The sequence below is a fragment of the Cryptomeria japonica genome, chromosome 3 (assembly GCF_030272615.1).
Source record: "Cryptomeria japonica chromosome 3, Sugi_1.0, whole genome shotgun sequence".
NCBI classification, from domain to species: Eukaryota; Viridiplantae; Streptophyta; class Pinopsida; order Cupressales; family Cupressaceae; genus Cryptomeria; species Cryptomeria japonica.
In genome coordinates, this window is record NC_081407.1 from 886,809,168 (window position 1) to 886,827,828 (window position 18,661).

The 18,661-nt window shown below is 36.3% G+C and overlaps 1 protein-coding gene across 3 annotated transcripts; it reads left to right on the plus strand.

Moving 5' to 3' along the window:
* Positions 1-6,986: 6,986 nt before the first annotated feature.
* Positions 6,987-15,177, plus strand: LOC131070784 (protein TIC 20-v, chloroplastic). Of its 3 annotated transcripts, none has more exons than XM_058006433.2 (2): positions 6,987-7,801; positions 14,866-15,177. In XM_058006433.2, the coding sequence occupies exon 1, from the start codon at positions 7,142-7,144 to the stop codon at positions 7,790-7,792; it is 651 nt and encodes a 216-aa protein (XP_057862416.2). In that variant the 5' UTR covers positions 6,987-7,141; the 3' UTR covers positions 7,793-7,801; positions 14,866-15,177. The 3 variants fall into 3 exon arrangements, with proteins under 3 accessions (XP_057862416.2, XP_057862414.2, XP_057862415.2); XM_058006431.2 differs by lacking the exon at positions 14,866-15,177 and adding an exon at positions 14,115-14,610; XM_058006432.2 differs by lacking the exon at positions 14,866-15,177 and adding an exon at positions 13,682-14,060.
* Positions 15,178-18,661: the final 3,484 nt, after the last annotated feature.

The following is an 18,661-nucleotide window of genomic DNA, read 5'->3' on the forward strand; positions in this document are numbered from 1 at the left end:
AAAAATAACAAGTTGGTTTAGGGTATGTACTGATTCCTCAAACTTTGGTGGCCGCTAGTACCGCCTCACTCACTCCCCTCGCTACGCCTATCATGGAATGTTTGTCATTCTACTATTGGTTCTTCTCTAGAGATAATTTTGCTTTGATAATTTAGAGTGCATAAATGATCTTCCATGGGCTCCCCAATAGCCTATATGTAGCTCTCCCCTTCACCTTCTTGCCTCCACCCTTTGCGCCTATCTCCTCATTTTCCCTTTTTTCCTTCACCCAAATGCTTCTACCTTTCTTTTGTCCCCTTTCCTCTCATTTTCTTCTCTTTTCAATAACTTTGCTTTGAACATTTCCTTTTTTGGCCAAAATTCTCAAGGGGGCATCATCCTTCCATAATTGTCTCCCTATCCTCGCTAGGGCATCTTTTTCTTTGACTCGCTATTGTTCCACAACATCGCATCAAAGAGGAGTAAAATGTAGACACCTAAATTTAATTTGTAATTAATTATCCCTTGTAACATAATTAATACTATTAACTATGTTTGCCACTTCATTCTTCTAAAATAATTAATTGAATTATATTTAATTAATTATTCTCTCTTCTATATATTTAATTATATATCCCACTATTTCCTCTAAGGTTTGATTTATTAATAAATCAAATCCCACTTTAGCCAAACATCCCAATATTTTCTAATCCGAATTAGTTAATTATTAACTAATATTATTGATTCCTACAAATACTCCCATTGAATCAATTAATTTAATTGATTTAGGCTAATTAATCCTCATTAACATTTATCCCAATTTTAAATTCTTCATACCTACCCAAGTCCACATGTGACACCCTTCTTAAATGACTTGCATGCACAAGTCACTTTCCCACTTCGAACTCACCTTTGACCAAATAAAATAATGGGTGTTCACACGTGTGAGAATGCTCTTCCCAATAGAGTCACCCTAAACTTTCCTCTTTAATCCATTTGTCTTCTCTGCCCTCTTATATGTCTTCCACTTTGCCACTTTTGTTTCCACTTGTCATCCTCATGTTCTTCCCAAGATGTGCTCACACATGTGTGAGAACACCTTGCCCTCTTCCCCATGACAAGTGTTCTTCCAAATGCCTTCACTTTGTGAGACTTGTCACAAGGCTACAATGCTAGAAGTATAGTTGCTATTGCACCAAAAGATCGACCTGTTAATGCCCGATACAACCACTAGACTTATAGAATCCACATGAGGTGATTAAGCCATGTCGCAAACTTGAGCGTTGTGTTGGACAACACAAGGAGACCAAGGGTGCACACCTTGCAATAATCCCACCCCAACATAAGCGAGGGGGTTTGAACCTGTTACCCAGGCTCTGATACCACTTGTTAGAAGTATGGTTGTCATTGCACCAAAAGATCGACCTATTAATGTCCAATTCAACCACTATACTTATAGAATCCAGAGGAGGCAGTTAAGCCATGTGACAAACCCGAGCGCTGCATTGCACAACACAAGGAGACCAAGGGTGCATACCTTGAAACATATAAATTCAATGCAAATCATATCCTCTCCTTCAATCCTAGCCATCCATCAACTTCCAATATTAACCATCCATTTTCCTTCCAAAATTCTATAAATTGGAGCCTCCTCCTTCATATCCATAACACACTTTCATGATAAGATTATGCTGCCATTTTGAGTCCAAGAATCCCCACTTGTCATGTAAATTGGAGAGCAATCCACATTCAACATCAACAAGAGAAAATCAAGTGGTCAAAGGTGCAATCACTTTGGCTCTATCCATGGAGCATTGAAGGCATAAGACTTTGATTTGTATTTGACTAAGAGGGGGAGTGAATCAAACTTTAACAAATTTTAACACTTTACAACTTAATTCAAATTCAACTTTAAACTTTAATCTAATCACCAAAAAAGAAAGATAAGCAATGAACAAACATACACATGAGAACATTAGATTTACATGGAAAACCCAAGAAGGGGAAAACCACGATGAGAGTTAACTCGCACTATATAAACAATATTACAATTTGTTGAAGGGTTCTCTGCCCAAAGTGTTGAATGGTTGAATGGACTAGAACACTGAGAGGGGGTTGAATCAGTATTCCCACACTTATAAAACTTTTACTAATATATTAATCGCATCAACATAAAATAGTAAATGTAGAATAAACAAATAACACAACCACAAATCGAACACCAAATTTTTATACATGGAAAACCCAAATGGGAAAAACCACAGAGAGGGTTAACTCTCAAGATAATATAACTAGTTATATGGTGTTTACAAAAAGGGTGGCGCATTGCCAGATGGCTCACTGACAAGATACAAAGTGGCTCATTGCTGAAATGCTCACTGCAATAGAAAATAAATGAATCGAGGAAAATTGAATCTCCTAATACATGAGGTCAGTTTCAAGATAAGCCCAAGTATCATCTCATAGAAAGTCACAATAGATCTAGTAAGGGATCTCTTCAACCTATCCACAACTGCCTGCAATAGATCCGGAAAGGGACTATTGCAACACTATGACTACACTTTGCTAATCCAACTACTTGCAGCCAATCCGGTAAAGGATTACTGCAACACTATCTATACTTTGACTCTTCTTCACACACCTTCACTTATATATCATATTCCGCTGCTCACACAGTATGTTGCTCTCTTACTGCAATTGCTCTTCTGTCCACAACTTTGTCACTCACACACTTATTACTCTACCACACAACACACACATACATACTCTACTGTTCCACACACTCCACATCCACACATCTTCATATATATTTATATATATATATAAATGGTAAGCACATACACTGAGATGATATGTCGGCCAAGCACAAATGATTTACACAATGATGCATTGCTTGAATCAACATGTTATCCAAAATATGCCTTGACCAAAAATAGGGTAACCAAGTCGACCTTCACTGATCCTCTACACACTTCCTTCACACACTTCATTAACCAAAACATATGCCTTAATTATCAGGACAAAACATGGGTCTTCTGGATCTATAAACATAAACCCATAAGCGCAAATTCAAAGAACAACAACTTCCAACTTCAAGATACAAATGCCATAGATTCTGGAACATAGAACCATAAACCATAATGCAATATAACCATTCAGATAGAAATACAACTAATACAAATGATACTAAAATAGGATACAAACCATAATAAGCAAAACACAAGATTCCAAAGAAAACTCTAGTAGATCATACATACTTTACTGCTTCATATCACATACATACGTATCTCCCATTGTTGCTCAACATGCCACATTCGATCCTAATCAGATTACCGGGTTCGAAATCAATGACAATATTCACACAAATCTAACACAAAGAAGCTCGCTGCTCCCAAAAGGACTTACAAATTAAGGATCACTTCCCCATGGCAAGATACAAAGGACTTGCTAGGGAGATTCACTATCTCCAAGGAAGATACATGAGTATTTGAGTTACAACGAATAAGCCTTTAGCAACACTACATGCAACAATCTCCTTTAGATGTAGTTGCTTTTGACTTATTGTCTTAAGCAACCATTAGACAATTTAGCTCTAATACTTTCACCACACACACTCATAGCTTCACATTTGCATTATCCTCATTCCATTTTTAATCCACACACATTGTAATTGACTTGATCTTCCTTATATACCATCCACACCATCTTAAAACATCAATCAGGTTGGCTAGAATAGGGGACAAGAAGTGATCCCACAAGGTTGGCCACAGAACACAATAGTAGTGAAAGCAATCCTGTCCAAGAGATAGAGAGGACCTAAACAACTTAACACATCATCCAATGTAGCCCCAAACATCACATATGTTGGCGCACATCCTCCAAGGTTAGCAACGAGGTAATGTGTAGGAAAAATGTGTAGCATATAATCATTCAGTCTACAAACTCTTACTCCAAATAAATTCTCACAAAAAGGATCCCCACAAGCCATAGTAGGACCCAAACACAACTTAACACATCTTCCAATGTTGGAAGAGATCCCTAAAGATGCACATAATAAAGAGTATAAGCCATGTTGGCTAGATAGTTACCAATTACTTTGAAAACCAACACCAGACCAAATGAAACACCAAACAAACCATCCAACATCATACAGATCAGATAGAGCCATTCCATGAACCCTCAACAACATCCTCATATACTTCTTCCATATCATCTAGCCAAAACTAGCTAGCAAAAATTCTTCATTGCCAAAATGCCAGGCAACACAATCATGAAATAAACATTGATAGACACACAAAAAAATTTATCACTCGAAATCTGAACTAAGACATCACAAGGAAATTATAAGCATACCCTCCTAGTCGTAGCAACAAAAAATTCAATGTGAAGCATTATATGAACTAGTCATAACTAGTCAACACACTGCCAACATAATGCCTTCACAAAAAACATTAGTTGCAATACCAAAGACTTGAAAAGATAGGAGTGCAACGTCCATAGAGTATAGACATTATATCTAAAGCTACAAGACCACATTAGCAAATACAGAGGAATGTAAAGCATTTTTGCAGATTAACATCAACACAACTCTTCTGCAATTTCACCCTTAATCAAATTCTGGACATCAAAACAACATTTTCTTCACTCAAGAGTAACAAAGGAGATATTACAATAGATTGTAGTATGCACAAGATTATCTGGAAAACATCACTTCGTTATCATGCTTCTAATCCTCGTCTTAATATTATCATGATATCGATTCAACAATTAATCATGAGCATAATCATCATCACTATTTTCCAACATATCAACAACATCACCACCACATATAGAGTGTAGACATCAATACCAAGAAGGTGCATATCCACAACAAGGAACCTCTTCATCAATGATCATAGACTATAATACAACAACACCATTCTTCAACAACATTGACTATCATCATTAAGGGGTTAACACTAATGGACAACAACACAACTGTACTAACAACAATCTCCAATGTCTTCCTCCATAACCTCTCTACATTTTGACAATCGCAATACTGAGTATGACATGACATAATCTAACAATATTGGAGTCGTCAACACACAAGTTGAGGGTTGACATCAATGATAACACTCGACAACACCCAAAAGGTTGGAAATTGATTCAAAAAGCATCAAAGGGATCCATCTAACCAATTGAACTCAACCCCAATAATAATTGCTTTGCAAAACTTCTCCAAGAATGTTGGAGTTCTTCCTAACTAGCTAGTTAGCCTAGAAGACTTTGAAACTAGCTAAATGTGCATGAATTAGCTAAGCACATAAAAGGGGACATTACAAATCTTAATAGGGCGTTTCAACTAAGCATTACCACAATTCAAAACTCCGACAAGAGTATCAAATCATTGTAAGAGAATATTAGTTCATGCTTGTCTCACGAGAGTGCTAATCCTAGTTTAGAACTAGAAGCAAAAAGTCTTAAGTGAACAATAATCAGGAATACGAGGATGTGAATTTTATGGATAAACATCTTGAGTTCCTCAAAGAGGAGTAAGAAGTGACTCTGATTCCAACTTTAATATTTTTCTTTTGGTGATGGGTGGGTTGTTTGGCGTTGGTTTCAGTTTGCCTCATGGCTATTGTTAATATGGTCTCTCTATTTTGTCTTGTTGTTTCTTTGGTGTCGTCTAATTAATTTTATTTTTCTATCCTAAGATAAGATCCCTTTCAAAATCATCATTTTTACCCTTAATAAAAATGATAAAGATGAAAAAGAAACAAGGCATAAAAGTATACAAATGACTTTCCCTCTCCTTATCTCTCCGCTCCTTATTACTCCTTGTCCCTCCACTCCTCACTTCTCTCCTTATCACTCCACTCACTCCACTCGTCTCTCCTTATGACTTGCTCCTACTCACCTTCACTCTATTTTTCCACCTCATCACTCTTTCCACAATCGAATCCACCGCTACATCTTGATCGACCTTCGCGGCAAGTGCATGGGGGACCTATCTGTAACTCCGATGTGTTGACCAGTTTGTGCAATACTGACCGCCATCATGCCAACCGTATGTCCATCGCTTGCCAACTGAATTGACCTCACTCTCATCCGGGCTACGCCATGAGCCCTATGCGAGAAAGTTCATCAACGTGGCCCAAACATCAACGTCCATTGTTTGGCGAGTCTTCCAATTCGCACGAGCGTCACTACACTATCCTTACCTGCATCACAAATTATCACCTGGGTGAGATTCAAACATGTATCTCAACATAAACATTGCTTGCAACTCACCATTGCACTCTGGGTTCAACCCCAAATTTCCTTAATAGATTTTTGAATTACATTAACAAACATTTCAATTTTCTATAAGATGAAGGTTCTCCAAAATTTGAATTACATTAAAATTTAGCTTGAAAAAAAAACTCCTATTCTCATATACGTATGTAAGTATATATATGTATATGTATGTGTATGTGCATGTGTATATATATATGTGAACATACACATGCATGCATACATACATACATTTATATTTATATTTAAAAAAAATATATTTAAAAAGAGTAAGAAGAAGGTTTAGAAAGTAAAGTGATGAATAGAATGTTGAGGGTTTGCACTACCATGATGAAGAATGCTTCATACACTTGGTCGTCATGCACATGTCCATCATTCCATAGCAATACATCGATCACATTGAAAACTGCTTCCTTCCCCACACACTTGGGCACCAAAATAATTCGCCATTGATTTATTTTTTGAACTTCGCGAACCCCTATTTCATCTCACCTAGAATACTTTCAGATACCCAACCTTCACATATAATTTATACACCTCATAATAATAAAATATTTTTTTATTTTAATTAATTATTTTTTAAAGATTATTCTTTAAAAGATCATGATATTATAAATACTTAAATTAAGATTATGGTTTTATGAAGGGGCTTCCTAAAATATTTTGGTGAGTAAGAATTTCTATGATTTATTTTTAAATCGTTTGGTAACAGTATTTTGCACTAATTTTTAAATAACATAATAGAGAATTTAAAATGCCACGGGGATCTTGCGGTAAATGCAGTCGTGCACGGGACTGGCTCTAAGATCTATTTAATATCCCACTCGGTATGTATGGATGAGAAGCTGTTGGGCTTCTTGGAAAGCTTTTCTCCACTGCTACAATGGCGGCTTCACTCTCTTTGGCTGCCTCGTCCCTGTCAAACCTCCATTCACCAAAAATTTCAACCGCATTCGTTTCCACAGCTAAATTCCTCAGTGTTGGAACGTCATCACGTTCCGGGTTCGATTTCCCCATTCTCAAGAAATCAATGGTTGTCCTTTGCAGCGGAAACAACAATAACACTCCTTCTGTGCCTGCAGCAGACCGATTGATTGCAGCAGTTGGGTATTTTCTCCCCTTCTTCGACGGAGTTCAATACGGCCGCTTTTTCTTGACGGAATTTCCTTCGGCACAGCTGCTGCTCGAACCCCTTTTACCGGCCATAAGAGCATACCGGAGTTTTCCCTTTGCAAGCATTCTGGTATTTTTCGTCTTCTACTTTTCTGTCGTAAGAAACCCCAATTTAAGTCGTTATGTGAGGTTTAATGTTATGCAAGCAATTGTGCTTGATGTTATCCTCATTTTTCCTGAATTGGTGGACCGGAGCTTTGGGTTTGATGGAGGGCTTGGCCTAAGCCTGTTGATTAGTTTTGATAATACTGTCTTCCTTTTCCTGCTAACTTGCCTTGTCTATGGTTCGAGTTCTTGCCTTCTGGGTCAGGCTCCTAGATTGCCCCTCGTTGCAGATGCAGCAGATTCACAGGTGCTCTGAAAATATATCGTAAGTGGGTTTTTCATAATTTTGCCCCTAAACGGATTTATGCATTATATTGAATGAATATGTATATCAGTTGCGGTTTTGGACATATTCTTGTTGTTCTTAAATTGTACTAAATAAAACCTAGCTTTCTGCATTCTTTGGAAATTCAGTTATATGAAATGGGTGTTTTTTGGAAATATTAAAACCTTGCAATGTTTGAACACTAATTCTCTGTGCAATACAATGTCTTTATCTATATATCTCTCAATCTCCCCTACTACCATTGTCTCCCTCGTTCACTCTCCTTCTGTCTCTCCCACCCTTTTATATTTTTCTCGAACCCTCACATTTTTTCTCTCCTTATCACTCCCTTTTTTTATACCTCTCTGCTCCTCTCTCTCCATTTTAATATTAAGATGTCATTTAAAGAGATTTAAATTTGAATTTCTATCCTCTTACTATATATATATCTATCAATCTCTAGTTATCTATCCCTCTTTCTCTCATCATCTATATCTCTCTATCTCCCCCTCTTCTCTCCCTCACCCTTTTCATCTCTTTGTATCTTCCTCTCTAGCTCAACTCTATCTCCCTATTTCTCTATCTTCCTCTCTCCCTCTACCTCTTTCTATCTCTCTATCTATTTATCTCCATCTTCCTCTCCCCCTCTACTTTCATCTCTATCTCTATCTTCCTTTCTCCTCCTATATCTCTAGACATGCCTCATTATCGATCTCTCTCTACCGCTATAACTCTCCCTATATCACTTCCTATTTCTATATTTATTTTGCCATCTCTTCCTCTCTTTACCTCTATATATTTATCTATTCATCTAGATCTTTCTCTCATCTCACTTTTTGTCTCTCCCTCTCCTTCTCTTCATATCTCTCTCCATCTCCATCTCCATCTCATTGCCCCCTCTCTCTCTCCTTCACTCTCTTCCCCATTCTGTATGTCCCTCTTTCTATCCCTATATAATAATATATCTCTCTCTCCTTGCTGTTGTCTCCCTAATGGTAATGGAACCTAATTATCTTCCTTATTTAGAGGTTTTGTTTTAGTCACATTTGAGTCCATGTAAGTGGACAAATAGTTGATTCGAATTTATCACTTCTCTATTCAAACCGTTATCGCACAAACAATATTATTTTCTAAATGACCTAAACTTGACCTAATGTGATGGATAAATGTATGCAAAAATAATAGAATATACAATTAGCCTAACCAGCCTTCCACATCTATTCGGCGTACCCATTGCACACCAAGGTGCAATTGCTAGTGAATATGTATATCAGTTACGGTTTTGGAGATATTCTTGTTGTTCTTAAATTGTACTAAATAAAAACTAGCTTTCTGGACTCTTTGGAAATTCAGTTATATCATATATGAAATAATTATTTTTTGGAAATTCTTAAAACCTTGCAATGTTTGAACACTAATTCTCTGTGCAATACAAGTGAAGTTAGTCAGCCATTCTTTATATTCTTGTGTTGTATCAATGAGCTGAACCTAATTGTACTGGATGGGTATTGCCGTTCATTTGTTTGTAGCCAATTCTTTTTACCCTGCACATCAATAATACATTAAGTGTTGATGGTTTTACCTTTGTTGTGGGTGATTTGATTTGGTATTAATGGTAAGGTATCCTATCCTGCATTTAGCTTTACTATTCCTATGGTCGCATTAAAAATACTCACAAGCTTACATTGCCTTGGTGTCTGGTTATGTTGTATTGACTTGTTCTGCCATGGATTTTTATTATTCTGCCAGCTTTTCTGGGGTGTCATCTGTTCGGTAGTTCTAGAGTAGTTAGCCTGTAATTATTTTGGACTTTTAAGGTGTTTTATGAAGTTTGAGCCCCTGGGTTGTACTCTCTCTGCTTTTGGAAATTCTCAATTGTGATCAATGAAACTTGAATAACCCTTAAACATAACAATACATTGAAGCCAGGTGCTATGCATGCAAGCAGAGGCAGCAGCCTAAAATATTTTGAAAGCTTAGGTTATTGTGATCCAACTTACATTTTCTTTTGACTGTGGTTGCTTACTTTCGACAGTAACTCTGATAATAAGAATTGGGATTGGTTTATCTGGTGCGATTATGATGATGTAATTTTCAGATCTTCTTCAAGATGAAACAATGATTTAAATTTTGCCATAATGTTTTGCCTTTCATTTTAGTACTAAGATTTACAGCATAAGGTTATGTCCATTGGGATTACCATGATGATTTATTATTTATTATTATTATTTTTAAAATATGAATATTTTCTATTAAACTTTATATCAATAAAAAAGTAAATATTGCAATATTCAAAAAAGAAAAGAAGGGGTGGTATATGGCACATTGAAAGTCTACCAAAAAGATCATAACAAAGGGGTCAAGTCCAAAAACATAATTAAGTAGTTGTGGCTATGCTCGGCGAAGGAGGAGGGTCTTAATCGAAAGGCTTCCCCCAAACATCACCGAGGGTGGTATCATCAACTGGCTCTCAACCACTGAGAGCGATAGCATCTTCTTCATGGTCCTTGAGAGGCTGTTGAGTGTGAACTGTAGAGATGGCGAGCAACACATGGAGGAACTTGCCGGTGTCTAGCCAGCTAGAGCCCTGCCTTGGAGATGGCAGATGGGAAAGGTTAAGACCATCCTCCACAGGCAGCAGAGTCCTTGGGATTTTGAGGCATAGGACTAGGGGAGTGAGAACCACCATCTCCACAGCTATCCCAATCCGCTGAGACAAGGGATTGCATCCATGCTGACACCCTCAAGGGGAGTTAGAGTTAGGAGGAAACTGGGCAACAACGTAAGGGGCATTAACCTAGTGGTCCACCAACTCTTGGAGATTCACAACTTCAAGTAAAACCTTGTTGGCTTGCATCTAAATTTGCATGAGGACATTAGAACAAATGATTGCTTTAGTATACAAAGAAAAATGTTTATCAGCACCATAGTGAGGAAAAAGAGTAGCATTCCTATCTTTTTAAATGCTGAAGAGAATTTCCACCCTAAAAGCATGCCAAATTTGGGTATACTTGTGTGAGAGACAAGGCCAGTCTCCAAGAAAAACCACGCGCCATGAGGAAGGGGCAAGCTTGAAGGGCTTGAAGAAGTCATAGATCTAATACCAAGCTTCTTGAGCCTAGGTACAGAACCAAAAGAGATGCTTAAGGGACTCAGGTTGACCACAGAAAGGACAATTAGGATTGGTAATGCCCATGTGAGTAAGGTGAGTCCCCAAAGGAAGGACTTGGTACAATAGGCACTAGGCAAAGTGAGTCAACTTGGGCTCCAATGCCACCAACCATATGCCTTGAAATCTTTTTTTCCACATCCCTTTACAGGATTGCAGTTGCTAGTGAAGATTGAGTTGATCCACCATGTGCAAATATGGAGACAGCCAAGAATAACTTTAAGAGGGCTTGTTATTCTGAAAGGGAGTTTTGAGATACCACTTCTAGTCCTTCCACCAAGGTTTGAGGCAGCACACTCCAATTTTGTGATGCATTTGAGGAGGGATAGCATCAATAACTGCCTCATAAGTTTCGGGTAAGTTTTGTGGTGTTGATTAGAGAGCCTATATTTCAACTTGACAGCAGGCCAGGGAAGAAAATCCTTGGTGGCCTGATGATTGAAATCTGGTACAATTCTAGCTCCTCGTTTGAAAAACTTCCAAGGCATGTATTCAAGGTAGAAGAGCCAACAACTTCCCTTGAGAATTGAGAAGTGGGGTCTGCCAAATGCAGCATTAGTTAATGGATAAACTATTATGAAAATCATCTTCAGCCCAACAAAGCCAGGGTTCAATGGCTTCCCAAGCTTTCCAAATACTTCTGATAACAAAAGTGCCTTGAATAGAAACAGCTTTTCTCATGGTGAGAAGAATGCTTAAGTCTAGGCCTTTCTAGGCTGGATGGCCTTGAGGAGTGCCCTTGTTAATGCAGTGACGAACAAGAATCTTCCAAGCTTCATTGGTGTTAAGGGCTCTAATGGTCCATTTAGCACACAAGGCAATGCCTTGATGACAAATGGAAATTAATCTCAAGCCTTTGGCCTCACGAGGGAGGCAACAAAATTCCCAAACCACATGATGGAAGCTGTGATGCCCATCACTGGAAGCCCTGAGAAAATCTTCTCAACCTTCCAGTAAGAAGCCTTGAAGGGGCCCAACATGAGTAGTAAATATTAGTGGCCACCAAAATTTCAGAGCAAATTTGGAATTTTCCAGCCAGTGAAAGAGGCCTGGTAGTACAATATTGCAACTTCTTCTCAATTCTTTCAATAATTGCTTGCCAAAGCTTTGAAGGAATGCCGTGGAATTGGCTTGGGATGAAAAGATTGTCTATAACATAAAGTCTTCTGCCATTGAATGTTGGAACTGAAAGCTTGACAAAAAACCCGTAGACATTGAAGAGCCTGATTGATGTTATCTTCTTCCTCACAAAGAGTGAGAAAAGAGTCATCAGCAAAATGGCTATTCACAAGCTGTTGAGAACAATTAGGAAGATAAATCCCCTTGACATAGGATTGAGAAACAGCATGAGCGAGTAAGTATCCAAAACCTTCAGCAGCCAAAACATAGAGAGCTAGGGCAAGAGGACAACCTTCTCTAATTGACTGAAAGAGTACAAAAGAGGTGGATTGTTGGCCTGAGATGGTAATGCAAGCAGAAGCATCTGTGAAAAGCATTTAAACCATTTGAATGAATCGAAGGCAAAAGTGAAAAGCATTTAAACCATTTGAATGAATTGAAGGCCAAAGCCAAGAGCCTAAAGCATAGCCAATGTGAAGGGCCAAAGCCAAGAGAATGAATTGAACGAAGCTTGAGAGCCAGTGCTTTGGCTATTATCTTAGCTATAACCTATCTTGCTTATGTATGCTGCCTCAGGGTTACTCTGTCGTATTTTCCATGTTTGCAAAGACGAAGGTGGTTAATGGACCTACCAATGGTTTTAGTTTTTTGATTGGAAAGATTTGCAGTTTTTTTGGGGAGTTCTTGTTGAGAGTTTGCATAGGTTATATTCTTTAGGATTTTCCTTATTTAATTTCCACAAGGTGGTTAATTCATGGATTATAGTCTCTTTTTGAGGAAACAAGCACTTCATTAAGCTATTGGATGCAATGCAGCAAAAATGGGGAATAACTCAAGATAAATGTTGAGTTATTGGGACTTGGACCTAGATCGGATTGCCAATTTTTCTTTTTGTCAACTCTGGCATGGTTATTGGATTCTTGTCCATTCAATCATTTTCAATAACGATTTGTGGTGTAATTTACTCCAAAGAATGATCATAGTTATGAATTATGTGAGGCCCCTCTTCATATATACAGGTTTAAAAATTTCAGTTGTGTTTAGATGCTGGGATATTTGTGCAAGTTCCTGCAGGTTATAATCATCACAAGTTCTGAGATTATATGGAATTACCATTCACAGGTAAGTTGTGCCAATCGGTTGTTGTTTTATTGTTTTTAACTTATTCTGTATTGGTAGACAAGAAGCAAAATTTGGTAATTTTTATTTATTTCCTTGGTTTAGACAAAGAATGAATTCATTCGAGATATGGTTGCAATTTCAGTTAAATGAATTTGTTAGCAACGCAGTGAAAATGCCTCATATTAAGCCGAAATGTATGTAGAGGTCTTTGTCTATCATTTTTGGAGCTACACTGTTTTATTATTAATTTGACACTTATAATACTTTTAATTAGCAATGTCGCGTGGTCTTTGTCTATCATTTTTGGAGCTACACTGTTTTATTATTAATTTGACACTTCATAATACTTTTAATTAGCAATGTCTGTAATTACCAGGATTCATCCAGACTGCTCATATTGACTTGGTTGAGTAATGCAAATCACTTTTGTCTTAAATGGCATTTACTTTTCGTTTGGTTGATTTTAATAGAAATGAACATTGTCCCAAATGAGGTCATAAACGGAACTTATGGAACACAAGTGGCTGGGTAACTGTTATGAGTCAAAAGGCTGGAGGAGCACAATGCAGATAATTTCCCATCAGCCAACATGTCAATGGTTCAAAATAGAGCATTCTCTTGCAAAATAGGCCTTACAAATTGATTCCATTTATGAATCGGTTACAAAGAATGGTGGAATGTAATGTTGCATGTAATTGAAAATCAAGGCAATTTAGAGTTTGTTCAAGAACTGGATGAAAATAGTATGGGAATGGAAACTAATGCTATATTTGGAGTTTATTTCATGTAAACTGATCTTAGTCTGGATTCTATACGATATATCATATTTTACATGCATATTAAATGACAGATCTTGCACTCCGCTCATATTAAGTTTTGACTTTGGTCAACTTGATCTTCCAGGTAATATATGCGAGTTGATACCAAATTGGAGATATGTACTAAGAAATTATTGATTTAGAGACTACAATGTTTACCAAGTCTGTAGCACCTTCCTAACTAAGTGTTACCAACGTAGGTGGATTCTATGGTCAACAATTTGTACTTAACCTTTCCCAATGTGTAATGATAATTTTTTCAGGGATCCTAAATGTTTTCCAGTTTAGCAGATCGTGCTACAAAGCTGTTATTAACTCATCTTCTGAAAAAGAGTGGACTTTGAATTGGGATTCTTGCATTAAAATCAGATGACAAGCTCCTGGACTCCAAGCATTAATGTAAAAACATTCAAAGACCAAGTTTGACTAATGAGGTAAAAAGTAACAAGGAAGATAATCTGCAAATGTATCACAGGTTAACATCTATTTTTAGGATGTACTTAGCCATGTATTGAAATAGCTAATTGAAGAGCCCAACTCTAGCTTGCTTTCCATTAAATGGTTTGTATTTCTTTGACACATTTCTATCCCTACTTGTTTGTCTTCTTATTGAATGTTTCATTAACATGTAGAAAACGTGTCAAGCAAATTAGGGATTGATTTATGTTTGGCTAATCCAAGGGATCTGGACCTCCATTAAAAGAAAGGTATTGAAATAGCTAATTGAAGAGCCCAACTCTAGCTTGCTTTCCATTAAATGGTTTGTATTTCTTTGACACATTTCTATCCCTACTTGTTTGTCTTCTTATTGAATGTTTTTCTTCATTAACATGTAGAAAACGTGTCAAGCAAATCAGGAATTGATTTCTGTTTGGCTAATCCAAGGGATCTGGACCTCCATTAAAAGAAAGTTGATGCCAATTGGTGTTTCACATTTACCTTTCACTTCCCCTTATTTTGATATACATATTGATATATTTGTAAAGGAAAATAATCCACCCTTAAGCTTATTAGAGACTAATACGATAAGATATGCATATGTAAGCAACAAAACAATCTAGACTAAATAGAGGACAATTATGGGAATGGTTAGTTTTGAATTAAATTCTAATTAATAAAGTATATGTAAAGAAGGTTAATGACACTTAGCTCTAGGTTCAAAGATGAATGATTGCTCCAATTATATAATGTAGGTTGTCTTGGGATTGGGAATGCAACCTTTCTATTTGTGTTTCACTTTGGACTTTGTTCAAGATTTGTTCCTTTGTCTTTTGTGTTCATGTATTTGTGCTCAACAATTTGTATTGAATCTTACTAGTTACGTGTCTCTACTCAATGACTCACAAAACTCCTTGGTGCCTACTTTGCTCTTTGGATTAGTAGCTTTTATGAATACTTTTAGAGGGTTATTAGACTAGGTTCAAGTTCTGCAACCCCCAAAAATGATTGGTTCTATTAGACTAGGGACACTAACTAGCTTTAGCTATTCATATGTTCCTACAATGGACATGTATATTATGATTCTTGTTAGTGCAACAATTTAAAATATTCCTATAATGAGTGATCCTTCAATGATAAAGTTTGAGAGGGTATTCAGATATGAGGGGGTGACAAAATGAATGTAATTGCATGCCTTTAAATACAATCATATAACAATTAATCATGCAAATGTGTGTTTGGTTCATAATAGTTAGTGAAATGGTTGAAGTTAGCCAAATACGAATTTGAATTTTGGACATTAAGGGGTTAGATCTATTGCGACAAGATCGAACATGCATATATGAGAAACAACTTGGATGATGGAATGATAGAGTTTGTTTAGCAATCATAGTTCGGTCAATGTTACATGTTGTAGTAAATATGGTTTGTATGAGGAGATGTGTGTAATTGGATAAGATGTAATGAATGTATGGTAGTGTGTGTGAGTGAATGGGGATAGGTGAATGCTAGGGGAATGTGCCTAACTTTGTTTAGGATTGTACCATTTGTGAATAATCCATTCTCACAAAATGAACACAAAACTAAATAAAAAATGTCAAGTAAACTTCACTATTATGATATTGGATTGTTATTGTATTTGTTTATTTTATTTTATTTTATATATAATGAATTTACTTTGGAAATACTTTCCATTTTAATTACTTTTTCTCAAGATGGTTCATTTGTGTGGTAAAAAATTCACAAGCATACCATTTCTTGAATTTAAACAATTTTTCTCTTTGATTATACTGCTAAAGATTTGGTTTACAAACATTTTGATGAGATTAAAATTGGAAAGTGTATACAATTATATGATAAGCAAGTGAAGAAATAATTATTGTTTTGATACCTTTTCTAAATATTTAAGTTAATTAATTATTTCAACAATCAAATTACAATCAACTTAGATGATAAAGTTACCTTGAAATTAATAGATTTGGCAATAAGGGCATTTTAACTTTTGGTCAACAATCAACTCTATGAGATGTCATTAAAGGTTTGGGTGAAAATTTGTGGTAGGATGTTTAGAAAAGGGGTGTTCATGGTAAAACTTTTAGGATTAGATCTATCACGAGCAATCATGGTGTGCTTGTCATTCATCAAGTGGCTCATAGAAGAAAAGGAAAGTATACTGTTGACTCTTTCAAATGTCTCTTGATGAGAATCCTCTTTTAGTCTTTGTAAGGGTTTTTTAAAGAGATGTCCTAGTATTTGGGTTAATGACATCTTGATTGAGAGCGGTAGGGGTTGAGAAAATGGTTGTTTGGAATGGTCTTCCATGTGGTGGCATGCTCTCGATTCCCATTATCAAATTCTATTGATGAGGTGGTTCTAGATCCCTTTGTGCTCTCCTTCACTATTTTGATGGTGGTAAGATCTTGCTTGGATAGATGGCCCTCTATCAAAGGTATTAACGAATGGATTCTAGGTGTTTGGGGTTAGGAGTTTCCTATTTTTTATCTTCTTAAAGATTGATTTATTTTGCATCTTCCTTCTCACAGGGGTCAAGAGTGAGTTTTGTCATTTTCTTGGTTGATTGTATATCATAAATTTATATTTTCTTCTTTCACACCAAGTGTTGTCTTTCCTTCACCTCATATTACTATTATGATGGTCTAGGTTTACCTTTATCGTTTTCCTTTATAATTTTTCTATTGTCTATTCCTAAAGGATATTGTTGCAAGGCTGATTAAGTTGCTAGAAATTTATTTAAAATGGATAATTAATCTCGTACATTCCATGCATATTTAAAGATAAAGAGATACCTTGATCTATTGCTCTTAAAAAAGGTACAACTTTCTTTTACAATATGTGAATATATCCTTCCATTACTATAATTGCCAAGGTTGGGCATACTACTTGTTCTTGCCACTCAACTTTTCATTATTGCTCTAGTTTAATTCATTTTTACTCCAAATTTGTGGTCGAGGGTTGGTGGCCAGAAGTATCATCAAGATATGGAAAGTATTTCTTACCCATGGGCATGATGGTTGGTTTTCTCCAAGAATGTTATGATCCTAATATGATATGTTTGTAAGTATATATTGTATATTCCTAATTATAATAAGAATAAGCACTTGTGGCATGCTTAACCCTAACATAAATATTAGTTAATGCACTAATCCCTCTTAATTAGGATGAAGGGGTATGTCCTTACATAGTTAAGCTTAATATTAAAGGTGGAGATGTTTCTCTCAAATAATTTATTATTGACTTCACATGTTATCATCTGATAATTGGAGGTCACCTCTTCAAAGTGGTCTGCTATATTTTTTATTTTTGCAAATATTTTCAAGAAATATCATAGCAATTGGTATCAGAGCTACGCCATAACTTTTAAACCAATGCAAATTCTGATATGATTTTTCTTAGGTTTTGAGGCATGTATTAGATAAGATCTAAAAAATACTTCAGCCTTCTAAGTTATTGTTGTCACAAAAGTTTGCACCCTTGCCAAGTACATATACCAAGCAACGTTGTGAGACATGGAAACAACCTCCAAGTGTGGGACCTTGCATTGAGAGCTTGAATCTCTGGAGAAGGCCAACTTCCTTTCCAATCAGGGTGTAGCGTTGAACCAACCCAACAATTATAAAGCCTACTTCTAAACCTATTCTAATGACTTGCAGAGGAAAAGGGGAGAAGGAATGCAAAAAGTAAATGGAGGTGATGCACCAAGATTATAATGTCTCTCTCCTTGCCTATGACTACACAATACATCAATGAAAGCTCCCAATAACATACATAACTTCCTATCTAAGCTAGTCTTCTAAGGTCTGTATGAAGGTTAGAACTCAATGAAATGCTAAAAGGAACAAAGAATATTCACAATGCAACATTCATGAGCAAAATTAACAAAACATACAGTCTAGAAACATAGATAAATGCATGCAAATAAAGAGGTAAGAGGCTTTACACAAATTATTTGCATTGGAAAGAGGTAAAACAAAGAATTTTATTGATATATGGCAAGACAAAAAGTTGCAGTTACAAAAACATAGATTTTTATAATAGAACAAGGGAAAGAACCACAAATTATGTTACAAAATTATCTTTATAGCTCAGACATAACTCTAATTTATATCGGAGCAAGAAACCCTAATCAAGCAGGGGTTAGGTTACAGAGGTGACTATAGGGTGATTGGATCAAAA